General features: G+C 37.4%; 1 protein-coding gene across 5 annotated transcripts in view; it reads left to right on the top strand.

Moving 5' to 3' along the window:
- The first annotated feature begins 14173 nt into the window (after window positions 1–14173).
- The window catches only part of LOC101284300 (disintegrin and metalloproteinase domain-containing protein 5-like), a 207613-nt gene continuing 194018 nt past the window's right edge, over window positions 14174–27768 (top strand). For 4 of the 5 annotated variants that reach the window (XM_033415017.2, XM_049704185.1, XM_033415020.2 and 1 more), the window contains exons 1-7: window positions 14175–14321; window positions 14807–14886; window positions 21400–21455; window positions 23611–23689; window positions 23960–24036; window positions 24853–25027; window positions 25922–25987. In XM_033415017.2, the coding sequence (XP_033270908.1) occupies window positions 14267–14321; window positions 14807–14886; window positions 21400–21455; window positions 23611–23689; window positions 23960–24036; window positions 24853–25027; window positions 25922–25987 (588 nt within the window). In that variant the 5' untranslated portion in view covers window positions 14175–14266. Of the gene's footprint in view, window positions 14322–14806; window positions 14887–21399; window positions 21456–23610; window positions 23690–23959; window positions 24037–24852; window positions 25028–25921; window positions 25988–27768 lie in introns of all 5 variants that reach the window. The other variant, XM_049704186.1, reaches the window with a different exon arrangement.

Here is a 27768-nt window from a genome sequence, read left to right as displayed (position 1 = left end):
ATCCTTAATTCATCACAGTCTACCTTGAATTAGTATTTTCCTACTTAACAAACAACAAAAGAACTTTACAACAGCATGGTTCCTGTTACCTCCTCCTGCCCTTGGTGCTACTACATTTAATTCTACATATTTTATAAATTCCATGTATACATTGCTGGGTTTTTTTCACCTGAAGCAGTCAATAGTGTTTTCAAAATTTTTATATGGCTTTTTATATTTACCCACATGTTTACCCTTTCTGTTGCTCTTCATTTCTTCTTATAATCTGTGCTTTCATATGGGATCACTTCCCTCAGCTTGGATAACCTTCTCTAGTATTGCAGTGTGCTTCTGATGGTGACAATTTCTTTCATCTTTTTTTTTTCTGCTTGAAAAGTTTTTTTATTTTCTTTTCAGTGAGATACAATTATTGCACACAGAATTCTAAATTGCCATTTTTTCCCTTTCAGCAGTATTTAATCTCTTATCTTCTGGGTTTCATTATTTTTGATGAGAATTCAGTTATTATTCTTTTTGGTATACTGGATTGTAATGTGTCTCCTCACACACCCAGGCACTCCTAAGATATTTTTCCATGTCTTTGGCTTTTGGAAGTTTGATCATGATATGCTTAAGGTGTTTTTCTTTGAATTTACCCTAACTTATATTCAAGTAACTTCTTGGATCTATTACTTAATGTCTTTCAGCAATTTTGGAAAATTCTCAGCCATTAAGTATGTCTTCATATCTTTCTTTTGACCCATTCTCTTTTTTCCCTTAGGGAACTCCAGTTACACATTTTCCTTATTAGATACTGTCTCATAATTCTTTGAAGTTCTGTTTTGTTTTTTAAATGATTTTTCCTATTTTAATTCAGTTTGGATAATTTCTGATGCCCTATCTCAAGCTCACTGATTCCTTCTGCTCTGTCCAATCTTCTGTAACCTCATCCAATGATTTTTTTAAGTCTTAGAATTTCCATTTGGTTCTTCTTTTAGTTTCCCTTCTTCTGTTGAAATTATTGATTTTAAATCCTTTTTGTCTATTTTGTTCTTCGCATGCTGTAACATGTTTATAACAGTTATTTTAAAGTTCTGATCTACCAAATCAAATACTCCCATTTTAATGTGCTTGATACATGCCCTTGGATATGTGTTGTTTGGTATGTGTTTTTATCATGATAATGTCCTATATATTTGATGCATTCTTTTTTACTATTTTCAATCAATACTAATGTTTGTAATATTTAATTCACGTGGGTATATACATATTAATATAAAATGCATTATTTATAATATTTATAAATATATATTTATAAAATATTTCATTCAAACTGCTACACAGTATTTCATATTGTACATCTATTAGAATTTTTCTCCATTTTCTTTAGTGATTAATAAGTAAGTTGCTTAAAGCTCCCACTATCACAGATGATACTGCTGACAGCCTTGTACATGTTCCTGATAGTTCTTTGCAAGAGTTTCTCTGGAGTATTTTTTATGTACAGATGGGTGTATGTTGGCTAATTATTCTGTCATGTGATCACCACTACATCCAATAAGTAGCATGTTTCCATCACTCCACAGAAATTCCCTTGTTTTTGTTTGCAGTCAGTCCTTCCTCCACCTTTAGTCCCAAGGCAACCAATGATCTCTTTCTGTCAATATAGTCTTGCCTTTCACAGTATTTCATGTACATGACATCATGTATATGAGGCCTTTAAGCTGTCTGCAGATCCATAGCTTTCAGAGTTCCCTTCTCCTTTAATTTCCAGTTTCTTTGACAGCCCCAAGTTTTGACCTTTGGGTTTTTTTTGTTTGTTTTTTGTGGTATGCGGGCCTCTCACTGTTGTGGCCTCTCCCGTTGCGGAGCACAGGCTCCGGACGCGCAGGCTCAGTGGCCATGGCTCACGGGTCCAGCCGCTCCGCGGCATGTGGGATCTTCCCAAATCGGGGCACGAACCCGCGTCCCCTGCATCGGCAGGCGGACTCTCAACCACTGCGCCACCAGGGAAGCCCAAGTTTTGGCCTTTGAAACCTCAAGCCAGAAAGCTCCTACTTTCTGCCGCCTGAGCCTGTGTGAAGGCTGGGGAGTAAATTGAGTCAAAAGTGCAGAACACTCACACATCCCACCAAGAGCAGTTCTGCCCTTTTTAAGAGTAGACCGCCATCTTTCTTTTTTTTTTGTTTGCCTTTTTTTGTTTTGTTTTGTTTTTTGAGGCAAGGAATATGACTTTATTCGGAAAGCCCACAGACTGAGAAGATGGCAGACTAAAGTCTTAAAATAACCATCTTCAACCCCTATCCTTCTGTTTGCTTTTTTTGCCAGGCTTCCTGGGGTCTTTTGCATACAGACCTAGTTTAGTGGTCAGCCAGGGATTTAGATGAGTTTATTCTCAAATTTTGGATCTCAGCCTTTCTCTTGCTTCCAGAATTTCCTGCTTTATATTTTCTTTTTTTAAAATAAAAATTGTATATATTTAAGATATACAACATGATGATTTGATATACATATACACTTGACTATTACTGCAGTCAAGCTAACTAACATATCCATCTCCTCACATAGGTACCAATCTTTTTTGGGTGGTGACAGCACCTGAAATCTAGTCTCTAAGCAAATTTCCAGTCTTTATTATAGAATTACTAACTTTGGTCATCATGTTGTATATTAGATTTCTAGATTTACTCCTCCAGCATAACTGCAACTTTGTACCTCTTGACCAACATTTCCCCATTTCCCACACCCTCCAACCCTGGTAACCACCAGTCTACTTTCTGCTTCTATATATTTTAGGTTTCACATATAAGTGAGATTATACAGTATTTATCTTTCTGTGTCTTATCTCACTGAGCAAATGTCCTCTAGGTTCATCCATGTTGTCACAAATAACAGGATTTCCATGTTTTTCATGGCTGAGTAATTATATCACATTTTCTTTATCCATTCATCCTTTATGGACACAGGTTGTTTCCATATCTTGGCTATTGTGAACAATGCTGCAAAGAACGTGGGTGTGCAGATATGTCTTTGAGATACTGGTTTCATTTACTTCTGATATATGCCCAGAGGTAGGATTGCTGGATCATATAGTGTTCTATTTTTAATTCTGAGGAACTGCCATATTGTTTTCCATAATGGCTGTACCAGTTTATATTCTCTCCCACAGTGTACCACAGTTCCAATGTCTCCACACACATACTGGATGATACTTGTTCTCTTTATCTTTTCAGTAATAGCCAACAAATTGGGTATACAGAAGGACCATACCTCATCATAATAAAGCCATATATGACAAGACTACAGCTAATATACTCAACAGTGAAAGGTTGAAAGTTTTCCTCTGTGATCAGGAACAAGACAAAGGTGTCCACTCTCACCACTCTTAAGTACTGGAAGTCCTAGCTAGAACAATCAGGAAATATGAAGTAATAAAAGGCATCCAAATCAGAAAGGAAGAAGTAAAATTGTCTTTATTTGTAGATATGCCCTTATACAAGAAAATTCTAAAGACTCAACCAAAGAACTGATCAACAAATCCAACAAAGTTGCAAGATATAAAATCAACATACAGAAATCAGTTGCATTTCTACATACTAAAAATGACATAGCTGAGAAAAAAGTAAACAATCTCATTCACAATGCATTAAAACAATAAAATAATTAGGAATAAATTTACTAAGGGAAGTGAAAGATCTGCACAAAGAAAACTGTAAGACTTTGATGAAAGCAATTGAAGAAGACATGAATAAATGGAAAGATATCCCATGTCTATGGATTGGAAGAATTAACATTGTTAAAATGTCCATACTACCCAAAGCTATCTATAGATTCAATGCAATCTCTATCAAAATTCCAATGGCATTTTTCATAGGAACAGAAAAAAACTAAAATTTGTATGGAACCACAAAAGACCACAAGTAACCAAAGCAATCCCTAGAAAGAAGAACAAAGCTGGAGATATCACACTTCCTGATTTCAAGCTATATGACAAAGCTATAGTAATCAAACAGTGTAGTACAGGCATAAGAGTAGACACAGACCAATGGAACAGATCTAGAGCTCAGAAATAAATCTTTGTACATATGGTCCACTAATATTTGACAAAGGAGCCAAGAATACTCAATAGGGAAAGAATAGTCTTTTCAATCAATGGTTTTGGGAAAACTGGGTAACCATATGCAGAACAATGAAATTGGTCTCTTGTCTTACACCACTCATAAAAATTAACATGAAATGGATTAAAGGATTAAATATAAGACCTAAAACTATAAACCTCCCAGGAGAAAACATAGGGGAAAATCTCCTTGACATTGGTCTTGGCAACAATTTTTTGGTTATGACACAAAAATAAGTGGGACTGCATCAAACTAAAAAGCTTCTGTACAGCAAAAGAAACAATCAATGAAATAAAAAGATAACTTAGGGAATGGGAGGAAATGTTAGCAAATCATATACCTGATTAAGGGGTTAATATTCAAAATGTATAAAGAATTCAACTCAAAAACAAAATATAATATTTTAAAAATATTATAAGATGGCAGAGTAGAAAGACCCTGAGTTCTTTCACCTCCTCTCACGAGCACACCAAAATCACAACTATCTGCAGAATAACCATCGATGAAAAAGACCAGGACCTACCGGAAAAGATCTTCTACAACTAAAGACATGAAGAATGAACCACAACAAGACAGGTAGAAGGGGTGGACTCATGATATAGTCAAGTCCCGTACCCCCGGGTGGGTGACTCACAAACTGGAGAACAATTATATTGCAGAGTTTCTCCCACAGGAATGAGAGTTCTGAGCCCAACTTCAGGCTTGCTAGCCCAGGGGTCCAGCATCAGGAAGATGAGCCCCCAGAGCATTTAGCTTTGAAAGCCAGCAGGGATTAATTTTGGGAGTCTCACAGGACTTCACTCTCTATTTAAGGCTGCAAACTTGTTAAATTTTATAATCGTTGGCTTCTCCAAGTGAAACTCAGAAATACTTAAAAAATAGCTGTAATGTCTGCCTTAAGAGAGATGGTGTTTATTCCAGTTTGCCTCTTTATGGTGAAATAAAATCCTTTACCAATGAACTAATGTTTCCCATAATAAATTTTTTAAAAAAGGGACTTCCCTGGTGGTGCAGTAGTTAAGAATCTGCTTGCCAATGCAGGGGACATGGGTTTGAGTCCTGGTCTGGGAAGATCCCACATGCCGCAGAGCAGCTAAGCCCGTGTGCTACAACTACTGAGCCCACATGCCACAACTACTGATGCCTACATGCCTAAGAGCCCGTGATCCGTAACAAGAGAAGCCACTGTTGTGAGAGCCTGCACACTGCAACGAAGAGTGGCCCCTGCTCTCTGCAACTAGAGAAAGCCCACATGCAGCAATGAAGACCCAACGCAGCCAAAAATAAATAAATAGATAAATAAATAAATTTATTTTTTTAAAAAAAGGCTTAAAAGTCTCACACAAAATCTTTTGTGCACCAGGACCTAGGGCAAAAGAAGTAATTTGATAGAAGCCTGGGTCAAACCTACCTGCTGGTCTTGGAGAGTCTCCTAGAGAGGAAGCGGGCAGCTGCAGCTCATCCTGGGGACATAGACACGGGAGGCAGCCATTCTCAGGGGCTCCTTCTACCGCATGGATGCTGGTGCTGGCAGGTGCCATTGTTGAATCCTCCCTCTACCTCATTAATGCCAAGATCTGGCCCACCCGACAGCCTGTAGACACCAGTGCTGGGATCCCTCAGGCCAAGCAACTAATTGGGGGAGGGAGCATAGCTCTACCCATCAGCAGACAGGCTGCCTTAAGATCTCCTGAGCCCACAGCTCCCTCTAGACACAGCCCTTCCTACCAGAGGGCCCTGGACACAGCTCCACGAACCAGTGGGCAGGTACCAGTCCCAGAAACCCCTGGACCCTGGTCCCGCCCTGCAGGGAACCTGTTCTAGCCTTTGGACCAGCCTCACCCACCAGAGGGCAGATACTAGATGCAAGAAAACCACAGTCCCACAGACGGGGGATCCAGCCCTCCAAAAGCAGGCCAGACCCTGCCCTGGGACTAGCTGGGCCCCAGCCCTGCCCACTAGCAGGCCAACACAAGCTTCAGGACACTCCAGACCCCACACTGAACTGTGTCAGGAACAACACCCCCGACCCCACCCCAAGGAATCTGACACTAGCTCTGGGATCCCTGGGCCCTGCAACCAGACTCCAGGATCTGGCTCTACCTGCCAGTAGACTGGCACTAACTACAGGACCTGGCTTCACCCACCAGTGAGCCAGCACTAGCCCTGGGGCCCTCTGTGGTTCTGCAGTCAGCTGCCTTGTGACCTGTCCACACCAACCAGCAGCTAACAGCCTCTGCACAAGGCAGGGCCTGACAACCAACTGGACCAGGGGCCAACAAAGCCAAACAGACCACCCACATAATCAGCCTGCCACAACAGAAGGACCCACGCAGCCCACATAGGGGAGAGCCCCTAGAGCTTGGGTGACGAGAAGGAAGTGTGCTTCTGGGACAAAGAGGACATCTCCTCAGAAGGCCATTTCTCCAAGGTCAGGAAGTGTACACTCTCCCAAGACTGAACCAGGAAGAAATAGAAAATATGAACAGATCAATTGCCAGTAATAAAATTGAATCTGTAATTTAAAAACTCCCAACAAACAAAATTCCAGGACCAGTTGGTTTCACAGGTGAATTCTGCCAAATATTTAGAGAAGAGTTAACACCTACCTTTCTGAAACTATTCCAAAAAATTACAGAGGAAGGAACAGTCCCAAACTCATTCTTTGAGGCTTCCATCACCCTGATACCAAACCAGACAATGATATCACAAAAAAGAAAATTATAGGTCAATATCACTGATGAAGATAGATTCAGAAATTCTCAACAAAATATTAGCAAACCAAATCCAACAATATATCAAAAGAATCATACACTGTGATCAAGTGGGATTTATCCCAGTGCAGTGATGCAAGGATTTTTCAATATTCGCAATTCAATCAATGTGATACACCACATTATTAAATCAAAGAATAAAAACTGTATGATCATTACAAGAGATGCAGAATAAGCTTTTGACAAAATGCAACATTCATTTACAATAAAAACTCTCCAAAAAGCATAGAGGGAACATACCTCAACATAATAAAGGTCATTTATGACAAACCCACAGCTAACAACATACTCACTGTGAAAAGCTGAAAGCATTTCCTCTAAGATCAGGAACAAAACAAGGATGCCCACTCTTGCCACTTTTATTCAATGTGGTATTGGAAGTTTTAGCCACAGCAATCAGAAGAGAAAAAGAAATAAAAGGAATCCAAATTGGAAAGGAAGAGGTAAAACTGTCACTGTTTGCAGATGACATGATACTATACATAGAAAACCCAGAAAACACCACCAGAAAACCACTATAGCTCATCAATGAATTAAGTAAAGTTGCAGGATATAAAATTAATATACAGAAATCTGTTGCATTTCTGTATACCAACAATGATCTATCATAAAGAGAAATTAAGGAAACAATCCCATTTACCATTGCATCAAAAAGAATAAAATACCTAGAAGAAATCTACCTAAGGATGTAAAAGACCTGTACTCAGAAAACTATAAGACACTGATGAAAGAAACTGAAGACAACACAAACATATGGAAAGATACACTATGTTCATGGATTGGAAGAATTAATGCTGTTAAAATGACCATACTAACCAATCAGTCTACAGATTCAGTGCAATGACTATCAAAACACCAATGGTATTTTTCACAGAACTAGAACAAATAATTTAAAAATTTGTAGGGAAACACCCAAGACCCCAGCAGCCAAAGTAATCTTGAGAACAAAGAACAGAGCTGCAAGAATCTGGCTCCCTGACTTCACACTATATTACAAAGCTACAGTAATCAAAACAGTATGGTACTGGCACAAAAACGGAAATATAGTTCAATGGAATAGGATAGAAAGCCCAGAAATAAACTCACACAACTATGGTCAATTAATCTACAACAAATGAGGCAAGAATATACAATGGAGAAAAGACAATAAGCGGTGCTGGGAAAACTAGACAGCTACATGTAAAAGAATGAAATTAGAACATTCTCTACACCATATACTACAAAAAAAAAAAAAAGCAACCCTCAAAGTGGAGTAAAGATCTAAATATAAGAACAGAAACCATAAAACTCCTAGAGAAAAACATAGGCAGATCACTCCTGACATCAATCATAGCAATATTTTTTGGGGTCTGTCTCCTTAAGCAAAGGAAATAAAAGCAAAAAGAAACAAATGGGACCTAATTAAACTTAAATCTTTTGCACGGCAAAGGAAACCATCAACAAAATGAAAAGACAGCCTACTGAATGGGAGAAAATATTTGCAAATGATATGACTAATAAGGGGTTAATATCCAAAATATACAAACAGCTCATACAACTCAATATCAAAAAAAACAACTCAACTAAAAAATTGGCCAAAGACCTGAAGAGACATTTTTCAGAAGACATCCAAATGGCCAACAGCTATATGAAAAGATGCTTAACATAGCTAATCATCAGCGAATGCAAATCAGGGAACGCAAATTGAACGCAAATTGAACGCAAATTGAAGCTAAAGTGAGACTTCACACCTGTTAGATTGGCTATTATCAAAAAGAGAAGAGAAGTGTTGGCACAGATGTGGAGAAAAGGAAACACTTGCGCACTGTTGGTTAGAATGTAAATTGGTACAGCCACTATGGAAAATGGTATTAAGTTTCTTCAGAATATTAAAAATAGAACTACCATATGATCCATCCGTCTACCTCTGGGTATATACCCATATAAAAGGGAAACAGGATCTGGAAAAAATATCTGCCCTCCCATGTTCATTGCAGCATTATTCACAATAGGCAAGATATGGAAACAAATTGTGTCAATCAATGGATGAATGGATAAAGAAGATGTGATTGAATGAATGTATACCACCCGCCCCCCACACCTTCAGGGAGGGGAGAGGAGCTGAAGATTGAGTTGAATCACCAGTGACCAATGATTTAATCAATTATGCTTATGTAATGAAGCCTCCATAATAACCCAAAAGGATGGGGTTCAGAGAGCTTCTGGGTTGGTGAACACCAGATACAATGGAGATACAATGAGAGTGGTGCACTTGGAGAAGGCAAGATGGCTTTTGACTTTTTCCCATACCTTGCCCTATTCATCTTTTCTAGCTGGCTGTTCCTGAGTTAAGTCCTTTCATAATAAATAGGTAATCTAATAAGTAATGTGTTATCTCTGAGTTCTGTGAGCCACTGTAGCAAACTCAAGGAGGGCATCGTGGGAACCTGCAGTTGACAGCTGGTTTGTCAGAAGCACAGGTGACAACGTGGATTTGGGATTGGTATCTGAAGTGTGAGGGGAGGGGGCAGTCTTTTGGGGTTGAACCCTTCATCTGTGGGGTCTGGCACTATCTCCACATAAACAGTGTTAGAATTGCGTTGAATAGTAGCACACGCAGCGGGTGTCAGAGAATTGCTTGCTGGTGTGGGTAAACTTCCCCCCTTCCCACATTGGAAATGGGTGCAGAAGCTTAGGTATCCAATTTTGTTTTAAAATGAAACCACCAAACGTATATGTAAATACACTAACCAGTTTTTAAGGAAGAGGAGAAAATTATTGTCAATCCATTTTCCTTAATTTCAGTGACGAAGAATTTATCTTGGAGCTTGGCACATTTGTAATATTCACTCTGAGGAGGACTGCGTTCTTTTCAATTGGCAAAGACTGCCGTGATAATTTCTTAAATGTAATAAGTATTGTAGAAGGATTTGCTTATTGTTTTCAGATCGCTGGAGATCTAGTAAGCTTTATAGCTTCATAATATCCAAGATCTTGTCTTCTTTTCAAAAGTTCAAGCAAGGGCTTCATGGGCTTTTGGGATGCTTATGAGCAGGCTGGAAAAAGGATCAGGATCCTTTCTATTCTGTTTTCGGCTGGTCTCTCTAACCCCAGAAATGCTTTCTGTAAGAATCTGTCCAAGTATATATTTAAAAGATGAAAGTCTAAGGTAGGCTTTTTGAATCTTGGCCTGTTACATTTCTACCAGTTTTCTAATTATTTCTCTCTGTAATTAAACAGTGACAGAAAATTCTGCTTATAGGATCTGAGTATTTAACTAAGGTATTATGGAAGTAGCTTCTTCACAATCCTTAACTGAGTCATCATATTTGGTTTTAATTTTAACTTCTTTGGAGAAGTTCTGGAATATCCAATCGAATAGTTACGTGCATCTGTGTGAATGCGCAGGATGTGATATTTCACACAATACTCTTTCAAATGATTGAATCAGTTGAGTTCCATAGTCCTTAACCTGGCCATATTAGGTTACAGCACCGATGGCCTCTGTGAATCCTATAATTGGGAACACTACCACTTAATTACAAGGTGATTTTTAATTGAGGCTTTCTTTTAGCCAATCGGATGTAACTACCTTCTTGGGTTTTTGGTTCAGGGAATTGTTAAACACAAAAAATTCAATTAAATCCCCGTGCTCTTCTAGCTTCTCTGTGTCTTCTTTGGCCAAATATGCCAACAGGAAATTTGCTCCTATTCCAATATTGAAGCTCAGGTACAGTGGTTTATATGTTCTCCTTGATAAATTATATTGGAATATCCTCCATAATTCTGGGCTTACTGAACTTTTCCAGGGTTTGGGGGTCATTTCTTTTTTCTTTTTTTCTGTTTTCACCTGAAGTCTAGAAGAGATTTGGAGGCAGGAATGGTGCTTCTCCTATTTGGTTGCTCAAGGAAAAATTAATTTAAATTTCATGAAATAGGCCCACCACAAGTGTGATCTAAAAACTGTTTGGATACCTAGCCGACGTTTCCCAAGAAGCTGAGAGAAAAACTTTAACCTAGAAGGGAAAATTCTGACTACATAACTTTACTTCAAAGTTGAGAGAAACTTTGAGTACTGGGTGAAAGTTAGCATTTGGCTTTTGAGAGACACTTTTTCTCCTGTCTTGCCTGTGCCTACCAAGTCCCACCATTACAGAAAGCTTTATGTAGTTCTCTATGTAGTTCTCTTTGTATCCAGAAATGTTATCATTAGGAGGTTACAGTTTTTCGTTAGAATGTGTCTTCAGATGCCAAATCACGTGGTTTGGGATCATTTTTGCCAACTCAAATACTTTCTTTTGATGGCAGGTGACTAAATTTGTACTGTACATATTATTTTCATTCTCATCCATAGAGATGTTTAAATTGGGCCTTCTCTAAACAGTCTTGTACTACAGGTTGTTCTCTTTGAAAAATAGACTACTGAAAGCTTGACTGAGCAGAAATAACTTGTGTGATACCTGCATGTTTTTCTTTGATTGTTTTGGGTATTTGGGCTTCTTGAGATTCCGAATGAACTTTAGGATGGGTTTTTTAATTTCTGCAAAAAATGCCATTGGGATAATGACTGCATTTAGCTGGTAGAAAGCTTTGGGTAGTATTGATCTTAACAGTAATAAATCTTCCAATTCACGAAAATGGGATATTTCCACTTATTTATATCTTCTTTATTTTCTTGCATGTCGCTCTGTGGATCCTGATGAAAGGATATTTCACAATCAATAATATAAGCGGCTAGTGCATGGCTATAATACAACACATTTCAGCCAGAGTGACAACTACTTGCAGTAGGTCAGCTCCAGGAAGATTTGAAGAGAAGCATTGTGGCTTTTCCAGCCACTACATTTGCAAATCTCCCTCTGCAGTTTATTGGCTTGTGGAATAGTTTCCTGAACCCAGCTGAGCTGCCTAGACCCTTGGTCCAGCCTTCCCAACCTCAGACATGGATATACCATGTGAAAGCTAGAGAGCAGGTGCAAAAACGTGTTTTCTGAACATGTACTATGGAATCAAGGATAATGTAGCTCCTGCAGAGTTGCCTGTAAATGGCAGAAATAGAGACACAGATGTAAAGAATAAACATATGGACACCAAGAGGGGGAAGGGGGGGCAGTGGGATGAATTGGGAGATTGGGATTGACATATATACACTACTATGGATAAAATAGATAATTAATGAGAACCTGCTGTATAGCACAGGGAACTCCACTTCGGTGTACAGTAGAAACTAGCACAACATTGGGAAACAACTATACCCGCCCCCAAAAAAATAAGAATTAGCTCAAGTGAAAATATACTTTTTCCTTAATGATTAGGTGAGTGAGTGACCCACTGCAATCTCTCTGCAAGTGACAGGCAGTGCCAATAGGAACAATAGGTACCTTGGGCAAGAGCTACTTTGTAGCTAACTCCACACTCATGAGTTTCTTAAAGATATTCTTACACTGCTTTAGCCCAGATCCATACAAAGGCAATATCCTTTATCTGTGTCCATTTTAAGCACACACTTATTTGTTTTCAGGGTGTTTGATGTGTCAGAGAGGCTATAGGCTTTGCACACCAACAGCATTGTCCGGTGTTAATGTACACTAGAAATCTGGTCTGTATCCACAGAGGAAATTAGTTTTGCAATAGTGACAGAACTGTCAGAAACTCAAGTGTACAGAAATTTGACCAATTCAGTGGTCTGATTTTAGCTGTAGAGTCCAGGTAAATTCCAAGAGTACTGTCTTCAGTGATGCCCACTTGACTCAGTTCTTTGGCCCTCCTCTAAAAGTGTATGCAAGAGGCTGGCTTAGTGTGACTGCCATCCTTAGCTGTTTGGAAGTCAACACTTTAATAACCCACTGATTTCATGCACCTAGTATGGCTGTTAATGTCAATCTGACTCTTGTCCCTTGATAGGTGCTCTGTTCTTTTCCTCTGGAAGATTTCAGAATCTTTCCTGTCATTTAAAATTTCAGATTTGTTTTTCCTCCAAAGCCCAGTTTTTAACACTTGGGTCCTTTCTTAAGTCATTCTCTTATTTTTCAAGTTAAGAGAAACTTTCCCCATTATCCCTTTAAATATTTCCTCCTAATTATTTAAATTTTTCTCTTTCTGGAAAATGCTATTATTAACAGTTCTACTTCTATTCTCCTTACCTCTTAATTTTATTTTGGTATTTTCTATTTTTAAAAATCCTTTCTTGTTCCTTCCTGGGAGAGTTTGTCGATCGGATATTCCAAACTGCAAATCCACAAAGCAATAAGTATACATTCTACTATTTATTCCAACACTTGTGACTTTATTTCCTGCCACTTGATTCTTTTTAAAGATTGTTACTGTTCTATTCTGCTAATAACTTCTCTTGGTTTTTCAGGACTGCCAAGCAGTTTCAAAGTGAATTTATAGACATGATTTCAACATTTGTTAAAGCAAACTTAGAGTCAGGATCGAGTATGGCTGTATTTTAATGTATTTAATGTGATGTGGGCTAGGATCTGCGAAGGAAAGAACGCCTACAGACGTCAAGAAATCAAACTGTTCTTGGTCCTAATAGACGCAGAACGTACAAAGGGCTAGGTAAACACGTAAAAACTAGGGGCTGCAAGATTACAGAGTGTGGCAATAATAACTTAGGGTACTAAGGAAGATTTTTTGGAAGAGTCTATACTCGGACAAGGATCGTATATGGGGTCTTCTGCATTCCATGGCTGTCTAGCAATGGCATATCCAACCATGAAATGTAGAGAAGCCACCGTGTTCGCACCAGTCTTTGCAAATACACGCATTTTGCCGCCTCCTGCGGTAAGTAATGTACTAGGAGGAACCTTGTTTGCTGTCAGTAACTTGAGCATTTTCATCCTTGCTCCTTCTCTTCACTGGGATTAGAAATTACTTCAAAAACCGCCGGCCTGGGCTTCCCTGGTGGTGCAGTGGTTGAGAGTCCGCCTGCCGATGCAGGGGATATGGGTTCGTGCCCCGGTCCGGGAGGATCCCATATGCCGCGGAGCGGCTGGGCCCGTGAGCCATGGCCGTTGAGCCTGCGCGTCCGGAGCCTGTGCTCCGCAACGGGAGAGGCCACAACAGTGAGAGGCCCGCGTACCGCAAAAACAAAAACAAAACCAAAAACCGCCGGCCTAAGGAAAAGACGCAAACAAAACCAGGCACCCGCTTCATCTGAGAACTGGAACTCGCGCGGCTTTTCCTTCCTTAACTAGGGAGCGAAAGTTTCCCCCACGCCCTACCGGCCCATCCGCGGCACGCTGGGCGCGCGCGCCCGCCGCGGCCCGAGGCCGCCGAGCGCTCCGCCGGCTTTTTCCTTCCGGCGCTTTCCCCGTGCGCCCCCTGCTGGCGCGCGTCTTGCTCCCGCGCTCCGCCCTCAGCGCAACGGACGTCGGTGTTGCGCCAGGGCGGCTCCAAGTCAGCGGAGCCATGTTCCTCCTGCTGGTCCTGTTCACTGGCCTAGGCGGGCTGCACGGGGGCCGCAGTGAGTCCAGAGACCGTTCCCCTCGTTTTGTTCTGTCGGGGGGCTGCCCTCGTTGGTCCAGGATCCAGGCTCAGTACTCCCTCCCTCCCCTCGCCCCTCGCCTTCACCCCCCACAGCCTCCCGACCCTTGGCCTCGAGGTCTGCAGCTAAGGAGGCAGAGAGGCAGACTCCGGGGGAAATCTTTTCATTTCCGTGGGGTGGTTTCCTTGTCTGTAAAACGGACAGAAATGAAAGGTGTGGCCTTTTTCTACCTACAGCAGTCTGACTTTGTGTGTGTGTGTGTGTGTGTGTAGCGAATAAAAAGTTAAGATTTGACAAGGCTTAAGAAATTTATCGGTAAGAATGACCGAAGGACAGCAGAAAGGAAAAGTAGATGCATAGATTATAAGAAAAACTTGGTAATGTAGAGAAACAAATGAATTGGGTTTAGAAATGAATAATGCAAGATTACAAGTATCACAGTAACTGCTTATTTTTTGTTTTAGATCCTCATAAAACCTTTCTGCAGACCACAGTTCCTGAAAAGATTTCAACATCCGAGGCAATAAAACATCCAGAAACTAATGTAATTGGGAAAAAATATTTTTATTTCTTAAATTGTGTTAAGTTGCTTTTAATATCAAGACCCTAGTAGCTGAAGGTGGGCTCCAGCTCTTGGAGGCACAGCTGACCACTCAGGCCAGGTTCACAGGGAGGAGCATTTTGATGTGTATTTGTGTGTGTGACCCTGTGTGTGTGTGTGTTTCTGTTGAGGATGAAGGATTCTAAGGAGGATCCACGGGGCCAGCACTAGGGAAAGGCAAGCAAAGTGCTTGACTCAGGTGCAGAATTTAAGGGAGTGGCAAAGAACTGGGATTAGAATGAGGCTGAATGAGGTTAGACCAGGTCAGATCCTGTCTTCCTTGAAGGTATTGATATTTTTTTCCATCACGGAAGTTTTGCATTAATTTTGATTGTTTAAAGTATTGCATTGAAATAGTACTTATCTTGATTACTGAGTTTTCTGGGCCCCGCCCCAAGTCCTAGGCCTGCGGATTTGCCCGCAGCTACTTACCTCAACTTTCAGTTAGTCAGGGAAGAGCTGAAAGTGATCAGTGAGTGAAAGTGAGAAAGATGAGCTGATTTTTCAAGTTAAGAGACAGTCTGGGTCAGCTTTTCAGCCATAGCTTGGAGGGGAACAATTTTCTCCGTGTTGTGTTTAGAGGCTCTAGATACCAATTAAATAAGCTTCCCACTCATTTTGCCTAGTTGTTACACTTTTTTTTTTTCCCAATTGCATGTGGAGATAAACTAATTTGGGAATGTCAAAAGTTCTTCATTTTGGCCAGTGTAATTTTAAATCATCTTGGGTAAAATGGACCCATTTAGATAGATATTTACAGGATGAGGGTCCACAGGTGTTAAACATAGGGCCAGCTGGTGTTACTTCTTTGATAGTGGCAGTGGATTTTAACTTGGCACTTGAAAATTTGCTTGCAATTTTGGAATCAAAAGGTATTTCTGGTAGTTGTGCATTCAGCTAGACGTTTGGGCAGAAAGACTGCTGATACACAGAGTGGAAAACCAGTACAGTGCCTGCTACAAGTCTTACATCATCTTCCTCTGAATTTTTCTTAATCCCCCAAATTTGTTATATGACCTTCTTTGGTACTGTAGGAGGAAACCATTTATTTTTTTTGCCTAGCTGTTAGTATGTACTGGTTTATATTTGACTTTCCACCATTTTTGATGTTTAGTGAACAATTGCAAACTGCACAAAGAGCTTCAAAAGGACTTTTTCCTCAGTTGAGGAGTTTCTACTGTTAGCAAATTCATTACAAAATTTGCACTTGCCTTTTGACATTTTGGGGTTTAAATATACACATATAAAAATATAGGTAGTAGTTCCAAAACATTTCAAAAAGAATTGAAAATATTGAATTTGAAAATCTTGCAGCTGTGTCAGTGAAACTCACACGTTCAAACTCATAACTAATCATAAATGAGCTGAACTGTTGAAAAGATTGTGAACCTGTGAACAAACTATAAACTGAACTTGATATGTTATTTTAAAAAATGGGGAACTTCCAATTTGCCTGTAAGGGCCAGTTGTAAACACAGTCTTTCTGAAGAAAGCCAGAGTTAATGTTATGTAAGGTTTTGGGAAGCCTGGTGTCAGGGAGCCATGGGCTTTCTGAAGTGAGAGTGTTTAGGTGCTGTCAGGCTTTCAGCTGTGTTAGTGCAGTTAGTACAGGAAGAGTACTTGCTGGCCTTCTCACTTTCAGAATCCTCATCAGTGCAGTGTCAGAGGAGAGAGGCACTTACTCCTATCTAGAAGCTGTGGCTGTCACTGATTGGCTGACTTTCAGAAACTTTGGGCTGTCATTGATTTGCTAACTTGCAGAAGCTAGTTATTTGAGTATGGCTCTTCTAGCCACATGCCATTGGTAGTTTGATAGGGATTGCACTGAATCTGTAGATTGCCTTGGGTAGTATGGTCATTTTAACAATATTAATTCCTGGAATCCATGAACACAGTGTATCTTTCCATCTGTTTGTGTCATCTTCAATTTCTCTCATCAGTGTCTTATGGTTTTCTGAGTACAGGTCTTTTACCTCCTTGGTTAGATTTATTCCTAGGTATTTTATTCTTTTTGATGCAATTGTAAATTGGATTGTTTTCTTAATTTTTATTTCTGATAGTTTATTGTCAGTGTATAGAATGCAACAGATTTCTGTGTATCAGTTTTGTATCCTGCAACTTTACTGAATTCATTTATTAGTTCTAATAGTTTTTTGGTGGCCTCTTGACGATATTCTATATATAGTATCATGTTGTATGAAACAGTGACTGTTGTAGTTCTAGCATTTCAATTTGATTTTCTTTTATTTATTTTTTGTCTGATTACTCTGGCTAGGCTTTCCAGTACTATGTTGAATAAAAGTGATGAGAGTGAGGATCCTTGTTTTTTTCCTAGTCTTAGAGGAAAAGCTTTCAGTTTTTCACCATTGAGTATGTTAGCTGTGGGCTTGTCCGATATGGACTTTATTATGTTGAGGTATCATAAATGATGTTGAGTTTTGTCAAAAGCTTTTTCTGCATCTATTGAGATGATCATATGATTTTTACTCTTGAATTTGTTGATGTGGTGTATCACAATATTTGATTTGTAGATATTGAAATATCCTTGTGTCTTTGACATAAATCCAATTTGATCATGGTGTATGGTCCTTTGAATATATTGTTTAATTTGGTTTGCTAATATTTTATTGAGGATTTTTGCCTCTATGTTCATCAGTGATGTTATCCTATAATTTTTGTGTGTGTGTGATGTCTTTGTCTGGTTTTGGTATCAGGCTGATGTTGGCTTCATAGAATAAGTTAGGGAGTGTTCCTTCCTCTTTAATTTTTGGGAATAGTTTGAGAAGGACAAGTGTTAACTCTTCTTTTAATGTTTGGTAGGATTCATCTGTGAAGCTATCTGGTCCTGGACTTTTGTTTGTTGGGAGTTTATTTAAATTACTGATTCAGTTCATTACAATTCTGTTCATATTTTGTATTTCTTCTTGATTTAGTCTTGGTAGATTGTACATTTATAAGAATTTATCCATTTCTTCTGGATTGTCCATTTTATTGGTGCATAATTGTTCACAGTACTCTCATGATTTTTTGTAGCTCTGGTGTGTTTGTTATAACTTCCTTTTTATTTCTGATTTTATATGGGCCCTCATTTTTCTTGATGAGTGTGGCTAAAGTTTTATTGATTTTATTTATCTTTTCAAAGCACCAGCTCTTAGTTTCATTATTTTTTTAAAAGTCTCTATGTCATCTATTTCTGCTCTGATCTTTTCATTATCTTTCCTCATACTAACTTTGAGTTTTGTTTGTTCTTCTTTTTGTAGTTCCTTTAGGTGTAAGGTTAGGTTGCTTATTTGAGATTTTGTTTCCTGAGATAGGCTTGTATCACTAGAAACTTCCCTCTTAGAACTGCTTTTGCTGCATTCCATAGAATTTGGATCACTTTGTTTCCATTTTCATTTGTCTCCAGGTATTTTTTGATTTCCTATTTGATTTCCGCAGTGACACATCAGTTGTTTAGTAGCATATTGTTCAGACTCTACGTGTTTGTGTTTTTTGCAGTTTTTTTCTAGTTTTGACTTCTAGTCTCATACCTCTGTGGTTGGGAAAAGAAATGCTTGATGTGATTTCAATTTTCTCAAATTCACTGAGACTTGTTTTTAGCATAATATGTGATCTATTCTGGAGAATGTTTCAAGTGCATTTGAAAAGAGCGTGTATTCTTTTGCTTTTGGATATAATGTTCTGTAAGTATCTCTGAAGTGCATTTTGTAATGTGTCATTTAAGGCCAGTGTTTCCTTATTAATTTTGTGTCTGTATTATTTGTCCGCTGATGTAAGTGGAGTGTTAAAAACCTTACTGTTATTGTGTTACTCTCAATTCTTCCTTTTGTGTTTGTTAGTATTTGCTTTATGCATTTAGGTGCTCCTGTGCTGAGTGCATATACATTTACAACTGTTATATCTTCTTGTTGGCTTGACCCTTTTATCATCTGTGCCATTAGACTGTTTTTCCTATTTTGACCCATATTCCACTGCCTTAATTACCGTAGCTTTATTAGAAGTCTTAATATAAGTTAGTATACGTACTCCTACTTTTCTTTCAAAACTTTAAAGGTGTCATTCCATTGCCTTCTGGTGTCCATTGTTTCAGTCGTAGAGTTACACATTATTTATTTATTTTTTAAATTTTATTTAATTTATTTTTTATACAGCAGGTTCTTATTAGTTATCCATTTTATATATATTGGTATATATATGTCAATCCCAGTCTCCCAGTTCATCCCACCACCACCCGCCCCCCGCCACTTTCCCCCCTTGGTGTCCATACGTATGTTCTCTACATCTGTCTCTATTTCTGCCTTGCAAACTGGTTCATCTGTACCATTTTTCTAGATTCCACATATATGCGTTAATATACAAAATTTGTTTTTCTCTTTCTGACTTAACTTCACTCTATATGACAGTCTCTAGATCCATCCACACATAATTTATTAAGAATTATTTTGAAAGTAATGGGTCATTTTTCTCTTACTGATTTTTGAGTATGTTCTATTTGTCTTCTGTTTTAAATGTTTGAGCATGACATGCCTAGGTTTACTTTCTTTGCGTTCATCCTGATTTGGAATAATAGAATATTTTGAGCCTGTGGGTTGATACCTTTCATAAGCTTTGAAAATATCAGCCATGAATTTTTAAAATGTCATTTCTTTCCTAGTCTTATCTTTATCATATTTTTTTGGACTATAATTACATGAGTGTTAGACATTTTTCATTGGTCACATTTCTCTTGTTTTCTTTTTCATATTTTTCTCTCTGTGTTGCAATCTGGATATTTTCTACTGACCTATATTCCTGTCACCAATCTTATCCCCTGCTATGTCTAATATTCTCTTATACCCTTTTATTGAATTTTTAATAATAGATATTGATTTTTTCTTCTATAAAATCAGAAATGTCTTTCTGATTTTAATTCCTTTATTAAAGATTCTATACTTCTACTGAAATTCTCCATCTTCTCATTTTAATCATGGTTATTTTATAGATATTACTGTGGCTTTGTTATTATTCTCTATTTTTTATTTGTATTTTTAAAAATTTGATCTTGTTCTTTAGCATTTGTTGTAATTTTTTAATGGAAAAAATGGTGTATTCATTTACTAGAGCTTCCATAACAAAGAAACATGAACAATGTGGCTTAAACAACAGAAACTTACTGTCTCATAGTTTTGGAGGCTAGAAGTCCAAGATCAAGGTGTTCGCAGGGTTGGTTCTTTTAGGGACTTTGAGGGGTGGTTCTGCTCCAGGCCTCTATTGTTAGCTTATAGATAGATGTCTTCGTATGAATCTTCATGTGGGATTCTCCTGTTGTGTATGTCTGTGTCCAGATTTACTTTTTTTTACAAGGATACTGCTCACATTGGATTAGGGCCCACACTAATGACCTCTCCTGAACTTGATTACCTCTGTTAAGGCCCTGTCTCTGAATAAGGTCACATTCTGAGGGACTGAGGTTAGGAATTCACATGTAAATTTGGATGGAGGGGGACACAATTCCAAACAGTTGGATGCTGTGTATGAAAAGTTGTAGAAGCTCTGGATGATGTCTTTTTTGAGTTTTTCTCTCCTGTCAGTTTTGTACATTTCTTGTTAATTGCATCCTAGTTTTGTTGTTGTTTTGCTTTGTAAGACATGTGGATTTAAAACTTTATTGGTGCTATCATATTCTCCTTTATTTTTTCATCATATTTATTTAATAAGAAGGCATTTTTAGAGGGTGCAATTTTCAGGTCCCCTCAAGAGTCCACTGAGACTTTGTAGAGTGCCATTCAAATGATTCTTCTCAGAACATTTATCTGCTGCAATGAATCTTGCTCTTTTCTAATAGAAAGTTAAAGAACTGAAAACTTTTAAATGGCTACTTCTCTTGCTAAAATAAGTTTTTTAAATTAACCAAATAAATAATTTAATGAATCTTATATTTTCTGTTATCTTCTAGAGGGTTCTCTAGACATGTCTCTGCCCTTCCTCTATCCTCTCCTACCTTCTATTCCAGAGGAATTTCATTGTTTGCATTCGATAAACAAAGTGCAATGGTACTTATTGTGTTATCTTGCTAGAGATGTAGTAGGTTTCTTGTCGTTCTATCTTTTAGGAGTCTCTTCCAATGAGCAGGAAAATTTACTTCCCAGGAGGTCTGGGAGTAAGCAAGCAAAGGTTTCTCTCAAGTGAGGTGGGCATCTTGGCATTTGCCTTGGGCATGGTGAATTGGTGGTGTGTGTCTAAGCCAAAAGGTAATTATCAGCAAGCTTGTCCCTCAGATATGTGAGTAACGGTGAATAGGGGGCAATTCAATTCAGAATCCTGAAGATTCCAACATCCACATGGGAAGGGAAGCACATATGATAGTTATATATTGTTCCTAATTTTGTCAGTTTTAAGAGCATAACTTGAAGAAAACATTTTTTGCATATATTATTTACACGTGTTATTGAAATTTTTTTGGATGCTCATATACAGGTTGCTTATATCATTACAATAGAAGGAAAACCATATTTTATCCATCTCAAAAAGCAGTAAGTATTTTATCTTTTCAAATTTTAATTTTTTGGTTTCTTGATTTTTAAAAATAATTACAAATAGGATTATTTCAATTCAAATGTATATTTGATACATATGTACATTTGATACCTATTGTATATCAGTTATTGGGTAAAGTCATAGGCATACAAAAGGCAATAAAACATGGGCACAGGTAAATAATTTATAATATAGAAAGATATATTCAAACACATCAATAGAGAAATGGAGAACTGTTTTATAATGCATTATTAAGATAAATGTGTAGATAGTATTCTTTGGAAATCAGAGAAGGCTTTTTGGAAAGAGATGACTTGAGCGAAGATAGTTAGCTCTGTGAAGAAGTGAGGTGGTGTTGGGGGACATTCTGTTTGAAGGAAATCATGTGCAGGTGTGAGACAGACTGGATTTTTGTGGTGTGCAAAAAGTAGTGTGAATGACTGAAGGACAGGTTTATTGAGGATAGAAGTAAAACATTTTGGAAAAGTAGGCAGGAGCCGGACTGTAGAAGATCTAGAATGCCATGATAAGGGTATTAGAAGCCAAAATGTTTTTAAGCATGTACTTATATAGGTCCGTTGAGTCTTTATAGGCTGTTTCTGAGGGGGTAAAAGTGGAGGTAAGGTGTCTAATTGTATGATTATATAATAGTTTGGGTGAGTGATGATAGTGGCTTGAACAATGATCATAGCGCTGGAAAGAAAAATTCAGTAAACCTTGAGGATAGATTTGGTAGAATGATTGGGAAACAGTGAGGAATCTTGGATAATTTAGTTGTTGCTTAAGAAAATTGGTAGGTTATAGTGTAATAAAATGGGGGATATTAATGAAGGAGATATTTATGTGAGGAAGGGGTGAGTTTGGTTTGCATTGCTTATAAGATATTCAAGTGGGTTTTTTTTTCCCTTAGGTATATGAATGTAGAAATTTGAATCTCTAAAGAGAGATTGGCAATAGGGATATAGATTTAGCAGTAATCAATAGTTTGGTGTAATTTTTTTTAAATGAGAGCTTACAGAGTGCTTACAAATATACTGTGGCTAAAGACGGAATCTTGGGAAAGACCAATATTTCTCTTTTCGGTTCTACCGAAAGAGATCAAGCTAGAAGGGTCAGGGAGGTAGGAAGAGAAGCAGAAGAGTGATGTGTGATGTAAATTAAGTGATTAGAGTGAGTGGTCACAGTTTTCAAAATAATGCTAGAAGTCCAGTGCAATGATAATTTTAAAACTGTCTCTTGGATTTGACATTCTGGTGGTTATGAATCTTTTCCAGAGCAGTTCAGGGTGAGTAAGAATTGACAAAGCAAAGAAACTGTGTGTAGACCACTCTTTTGGTAAAATCTGTTGAGAATTGAAAATATGTAGGGAATAGCTAGAGGAGGACACAGGGCCAAGGGAGAGTTATTTAGGATGATAATGACTTGACAATAAACTTTTCAATAGTGTTAAGATAAAAACCAGTAGCGAGGAAGAGTTTGAAATTACAGTACCAATAAAGTATGTATCTTCAATACATGGCGCAGAATAGGATGCATAGCACAAGTGTTTGCTTTGAGCAAAAGAAGTAGTCATTCTCTGGGAATAAATATAAGGAGTGAGGATGGGTACAGGTGATCTGATGAGGTGACATGGAAGTTATTGAGATGATTGACAGGAGCGGTGTCAAGTTTCTGAATAATTACTGAGGAGAATGAAAGAAAATTCAGACCCAGGTTATTGGGAAGAATTGGTACTTAGTTAAGCTTAGTGAATATGAATTTGTAGTGATGCTAAAAAATCTTTCAAAATTCTGTCCTAACCCTACATTTTAATTTTGAGATTCAAGTTTAAAATCTGGAATTAATGAGCAATAATGACAGAGAATTGAAAGTTCTTTGTTGGAAATTGAGACCTATGTTATTTCGCTATTTGATATTTCTAGCAATTTAGGCCGTTCATTATCATGCATTTTAGTATTATGTGTCACTATAATTAAAATGCCTCCCTCTGCCCCTAATTTATTGTAAATGACAAGCATTGGGGCAATAGGATATGCCAAGATAATGCACTACTTTAAATTTCTCCCTCAAAAGGAAAATTTGTATTATGAAGAATAATTTTTCTATGTCTTCTGTTCACAATTTGACCATGTTTTGGGGATTTCTTCCTAGATCATTTTTATCTTCAGCTTCTGTTGTTTATTCTTATGACAAAGATGACACCCAACATTTTCAGCCTTTGTTAGCTCAGGTAAGACTTAGGTATTTTGTTACAGATTTCTTATTCTGGATTTTCTTTAAAAATACAAATATTATGAAAGTTCAGAATATTATTTTACACATTCACTGAAATCGAATAATGTGGACTAGTTCTTATTTCTACCTGGCACAACTTCATTGGGTAATGGCCACTCATATTAAAGTACTAAGGTAGTGAAAGTAAAAAGTATAAGTGAGATATCTGGGATGTCCATTTCAAAAAGAACTTATCCATTTGTTTTTCTCTGTGTATTTTTTTCAGATGGATTGCAATTATCATGGATATGTTGCAGGTTTTCCAAATTCTCTTGTATCACTCAACATTTGTTCAGGACTCAGGTTGTAGCCTGTTTAAAGGCATTCCATTTGCCAGTACTAGATCTTGCTAGTCTATAAGTTGATCCTTTATGTATCTTTTCTAGTTTTACAGTCACCTTTGTTTTTTCAATTCCCAAAGGCGTGAACCAGAATTACTGATAAAATAAAGTGTGTCACCCTGGCAGCATCCATTCCAGATGGGAGGCTACTTGTTGATTCTAACAGGATATGCTGCTTGAGGCTTTGAGCAATCTTGAGTGTGGGAGGTGCTGATTGGGTCTCTCCATACTAATCTAGTTTTCCCAAATTCTTTATGTTTTAACCCGTGTCTTAATTTCCTAGAATGGTTGACAGTGTGGAATGCCTGAGTCTGACAGGTACTTTGGCTCTGCTCATAGTCATTCTTAGGCGCATAGCACCTTTAACTCAGCCACACAGATAAATGATTTAAGACGTGAAGTGTCAGAGGAGAGGCAGAGATTTCAAAGAGAAGAAAGGGACCTAAGACCAAGGAAAAGAGTGTCTATGGCTCCTAAAGGTTGGCTTAGAAAATCAACACCCTAGGTAGAGGTCTTAACCCCTTTAGCACATGGATGCGTGCCACTGACCTTCTTTCTTTAAGATAATCAAAATACTTTTATTAGAATATTTGTAATAAAAAGCCATTCATATCCTGTGTTATTACTGGTCCAGTTCTGGAGCAACACCTCAAAGAATAAAGAGATAAGTAGAAAAATAAAGTGACTTTAAATGTAAAAAAATTTTTGGCCAACATCAACATTTCTCATAGTTTCAGTAGAATCATATCAGATTTGTTTTGATTATTTTAACATTCAGGGGAATATTGCAGTTTAAAAACATCTCATATGGAATTGAACCAATGGAAGCTGTATCAGGATTCATGCACATGATTCATGAAGAAAAAAATGATATAACTAATATTCCTCTGTTATGGGAAAATGACACTTATATCTATGATAGCTCACAGTATCAAGTCAGAAAAAGTTCAGAAGTAAGTGTGGACTGTTTAATTTTAAATTTTTCAGTATAATTTTATGAAATGAAAAATACTTTCAGAGCAAAAGTTGGTGATATGCAAATTTTAAATTTGTTTTACTTTTTCATGATGGCTCTACATGACTTTTCAAATGGATGGAGAAAGAAATTAAGTTCTTTGTTATGCTTGTTATTAGATGAAAGTTCAGCAAAAACTTAGGTAATTAACCTTGGAAACATATGTGAATATAAGATTAAATAAAGCAAAAAACTAATTTTCTTGTGTGGGCATTTGGATAATTAATGTAAATTATTCCTTTTCCTCAATTACTCTGGTAATTTAGGTGAAAATAATATGTGATCTAGATTTCTAAATGAGTCTTTGTTAATGTGAGAATTCAGAAATGAATAATATCAGTGGCTTACATAAGGTACATGTAAAGCAAACTGATGAATTCTTCCTCCACAAAGACCTGTAAGCTGCCATAAATAACTTTCCTGGCTCTAGTGAACTGCCTATGATTGTAAACTTTAGTAACATTTTTCTAAACTACATTGTTTGTCAAAAGTAGTTTCTAATAATTGGTGGCAGAAAATCTGCGCACATGGAAGATTACTATGAAAAATTATCACAAGGCTAAGGAAAGGAAACTTAATATTTCTAATTTCAGCTACTGCAAAAATCGAAATATACCTGGGTTCTTGTATAGCTTGGAGTCTCATTGAAAATTCTTATTAATCACAGCATGCTTTGGACTGGAATTTTCTGAATAGTACATAAATTTTGTAGTTGAAAATCACCTTAATATTTAATCAGTATCAACTCGTCTCTCAGTTTATCTCTGAACATAATTTCAATAGAAGGCAAATTTTTGGAAATTTCTCAAGACTCATGTTGTATGTTTTTCAGACACCTGGCTATTTCAAGTTATTTCCCCAATATCTTGATATGTATATTGTTGTGGATAAAAATCTGGTAGGTTCTTTTTTTTGCATTGTTATTTTTAAATGATTTAACAATCGTCTTTAATCTGATTTCAAGGATATAATAAAAATTTTAAAACCATTTTTTGATAAAAGTTTATTTTGCTTTTGCAATGAATGCTTAAAAATTATGAATACACCAAGTTTTTGTTAATTCATTTATTTTGTATTCTGGGCTCTCTAACTGCTTTTGTAAAGTGAACTATCATTTTCTGAAGCTTGCCAGCTATTTTTCTTGTTTTCAAAAGGACTACATCCTCAATGGAAGCATAGATTAGAACTCCTCCAAACCCTACCCCTACATACAATAATATCTAATTGCCTCAGCCTAATTGGAAGGGTAGTCTACAAAACAAATATGCCACTCCTTCTAAGCAAAGGGAGAAAGCAAGTTATATGTTTTGTTCTAGCTAAGTTCTAGGGAAACAAGTTATGTTTTGTTCTCCTAAGTTCAAGGTAAATGAAATGACAGAAAATGAACAAAATTCTCATATTGAGGATGCATGACTGTACTTCAGGTCTTGTATAGGTTTGGGTTTTGAATTTATACAGCATGGGCAATTAGTAGATTCTAAGCTATGAGGCTACATTTGTCCCAGGTTGGTAGATCTGAGGGCAGCTGATGGAAGCAAGTAGTATTTCTCTCTGGAGGAATGCAACTTCAAGCAGGATTCCTGCAGATTCATATCAGCCGTATATGAGCTCAAAATCCATAAGAGACTTAGCCACCATGTACAAGGGTTAGCAAAACAAAAACTCATAGATTAGACCCACAAAATTTTGAGATATTAAAATTTTAAGATATAAGTTATAAAATAAAGATATTTTTTCCCATAAGGAAGTCATTGGTTCTGAAGAGGTGAATATGAGGCAGGGAAGCTGAGCTAACTCTTGGCAGAGGTGACAAAAATTGAAGTGTATGACTCATTAAAGAGTTGATAGGTTTTTTAGTGTGGCTAAGCTGACCCAGTACAAAGTCAACACATACACTAAAATCACATTCTTACAAAATTACAAGGCAATTAGAAGTAGGAAAGCAGAATTTTAAGCATAATCAACAAAAGGAAAGCAATAAAGGGAAAGAAAAACGTACATTAAACTTTTGTTTCATAAATGTGGAACAAATTAAAAGCTAATTAAGATAAAATATTTCAACTCAGATATGTAAGTAATTATATTAGATGCAGAGGGACTAAGTACAGCAGTTAAAATCCAAAGATAAAGTTTAATTAAAAGCAAAGACAGAGTGTGATGTAAGACACACACACGTACATACTCGCTCTGCTTACAACTGACGTCAAAAATATGTCACGAAAGTAAAAGATTATAAAAAATATACCATAAAAATATTCTAAAATCCTGTTTAGCTAGATTAATATCAAAGTAGACTTTAAGATAAGTGTAAGTTATCTCTTACTGTGTAGCATACCACTCCAAAATTTAGTGGCCTAAACCAATAACCATTTATTTATTTGGTTGGTAGCCCAGAGATGTTTTTGGACTTTTATCAATCTCAGACCCTTTTTATCTAATCTGGTGGCCTTTTATTGATACAGTATCTTAAAACCTTTGTAGTCTTCTTTCTTTTCTCTTCTCTTTTTTTTTTCGTTTTACAGGATTACTTTTTAACCACCTGTTTTTCCTCACACAGAAAATGTTCTTTACTAAGATTTCAAAGGCATAGAAATACAGTTTAAAAGGTTTCAACAACTTTTTTTTTTTTTTTTTGCGGTTCGCGGGCCTCTCACTGCCGTGGCCTCTCCTGTCACGGAG

The sequence above is a fragment of the Orcinus orca genome, chromosome 21 (assembly GCF_937001465.1).
Source record: "Orcinus orca chromosome 21, mOrcOrc1.1, whole genome shotgun sequence".
Taxonomy (NCBI): Eukaryota; Metazoa; Chordata; class Mammalia; order Artiodactyla; family Delphinidae; genus Orcinus; species Orcinus orca.
The sequence above is the reverse complement of the archived record's forward strand: the minus strand, read 5'-3'. Positions and strand labels throughout refer to the sequence as shown.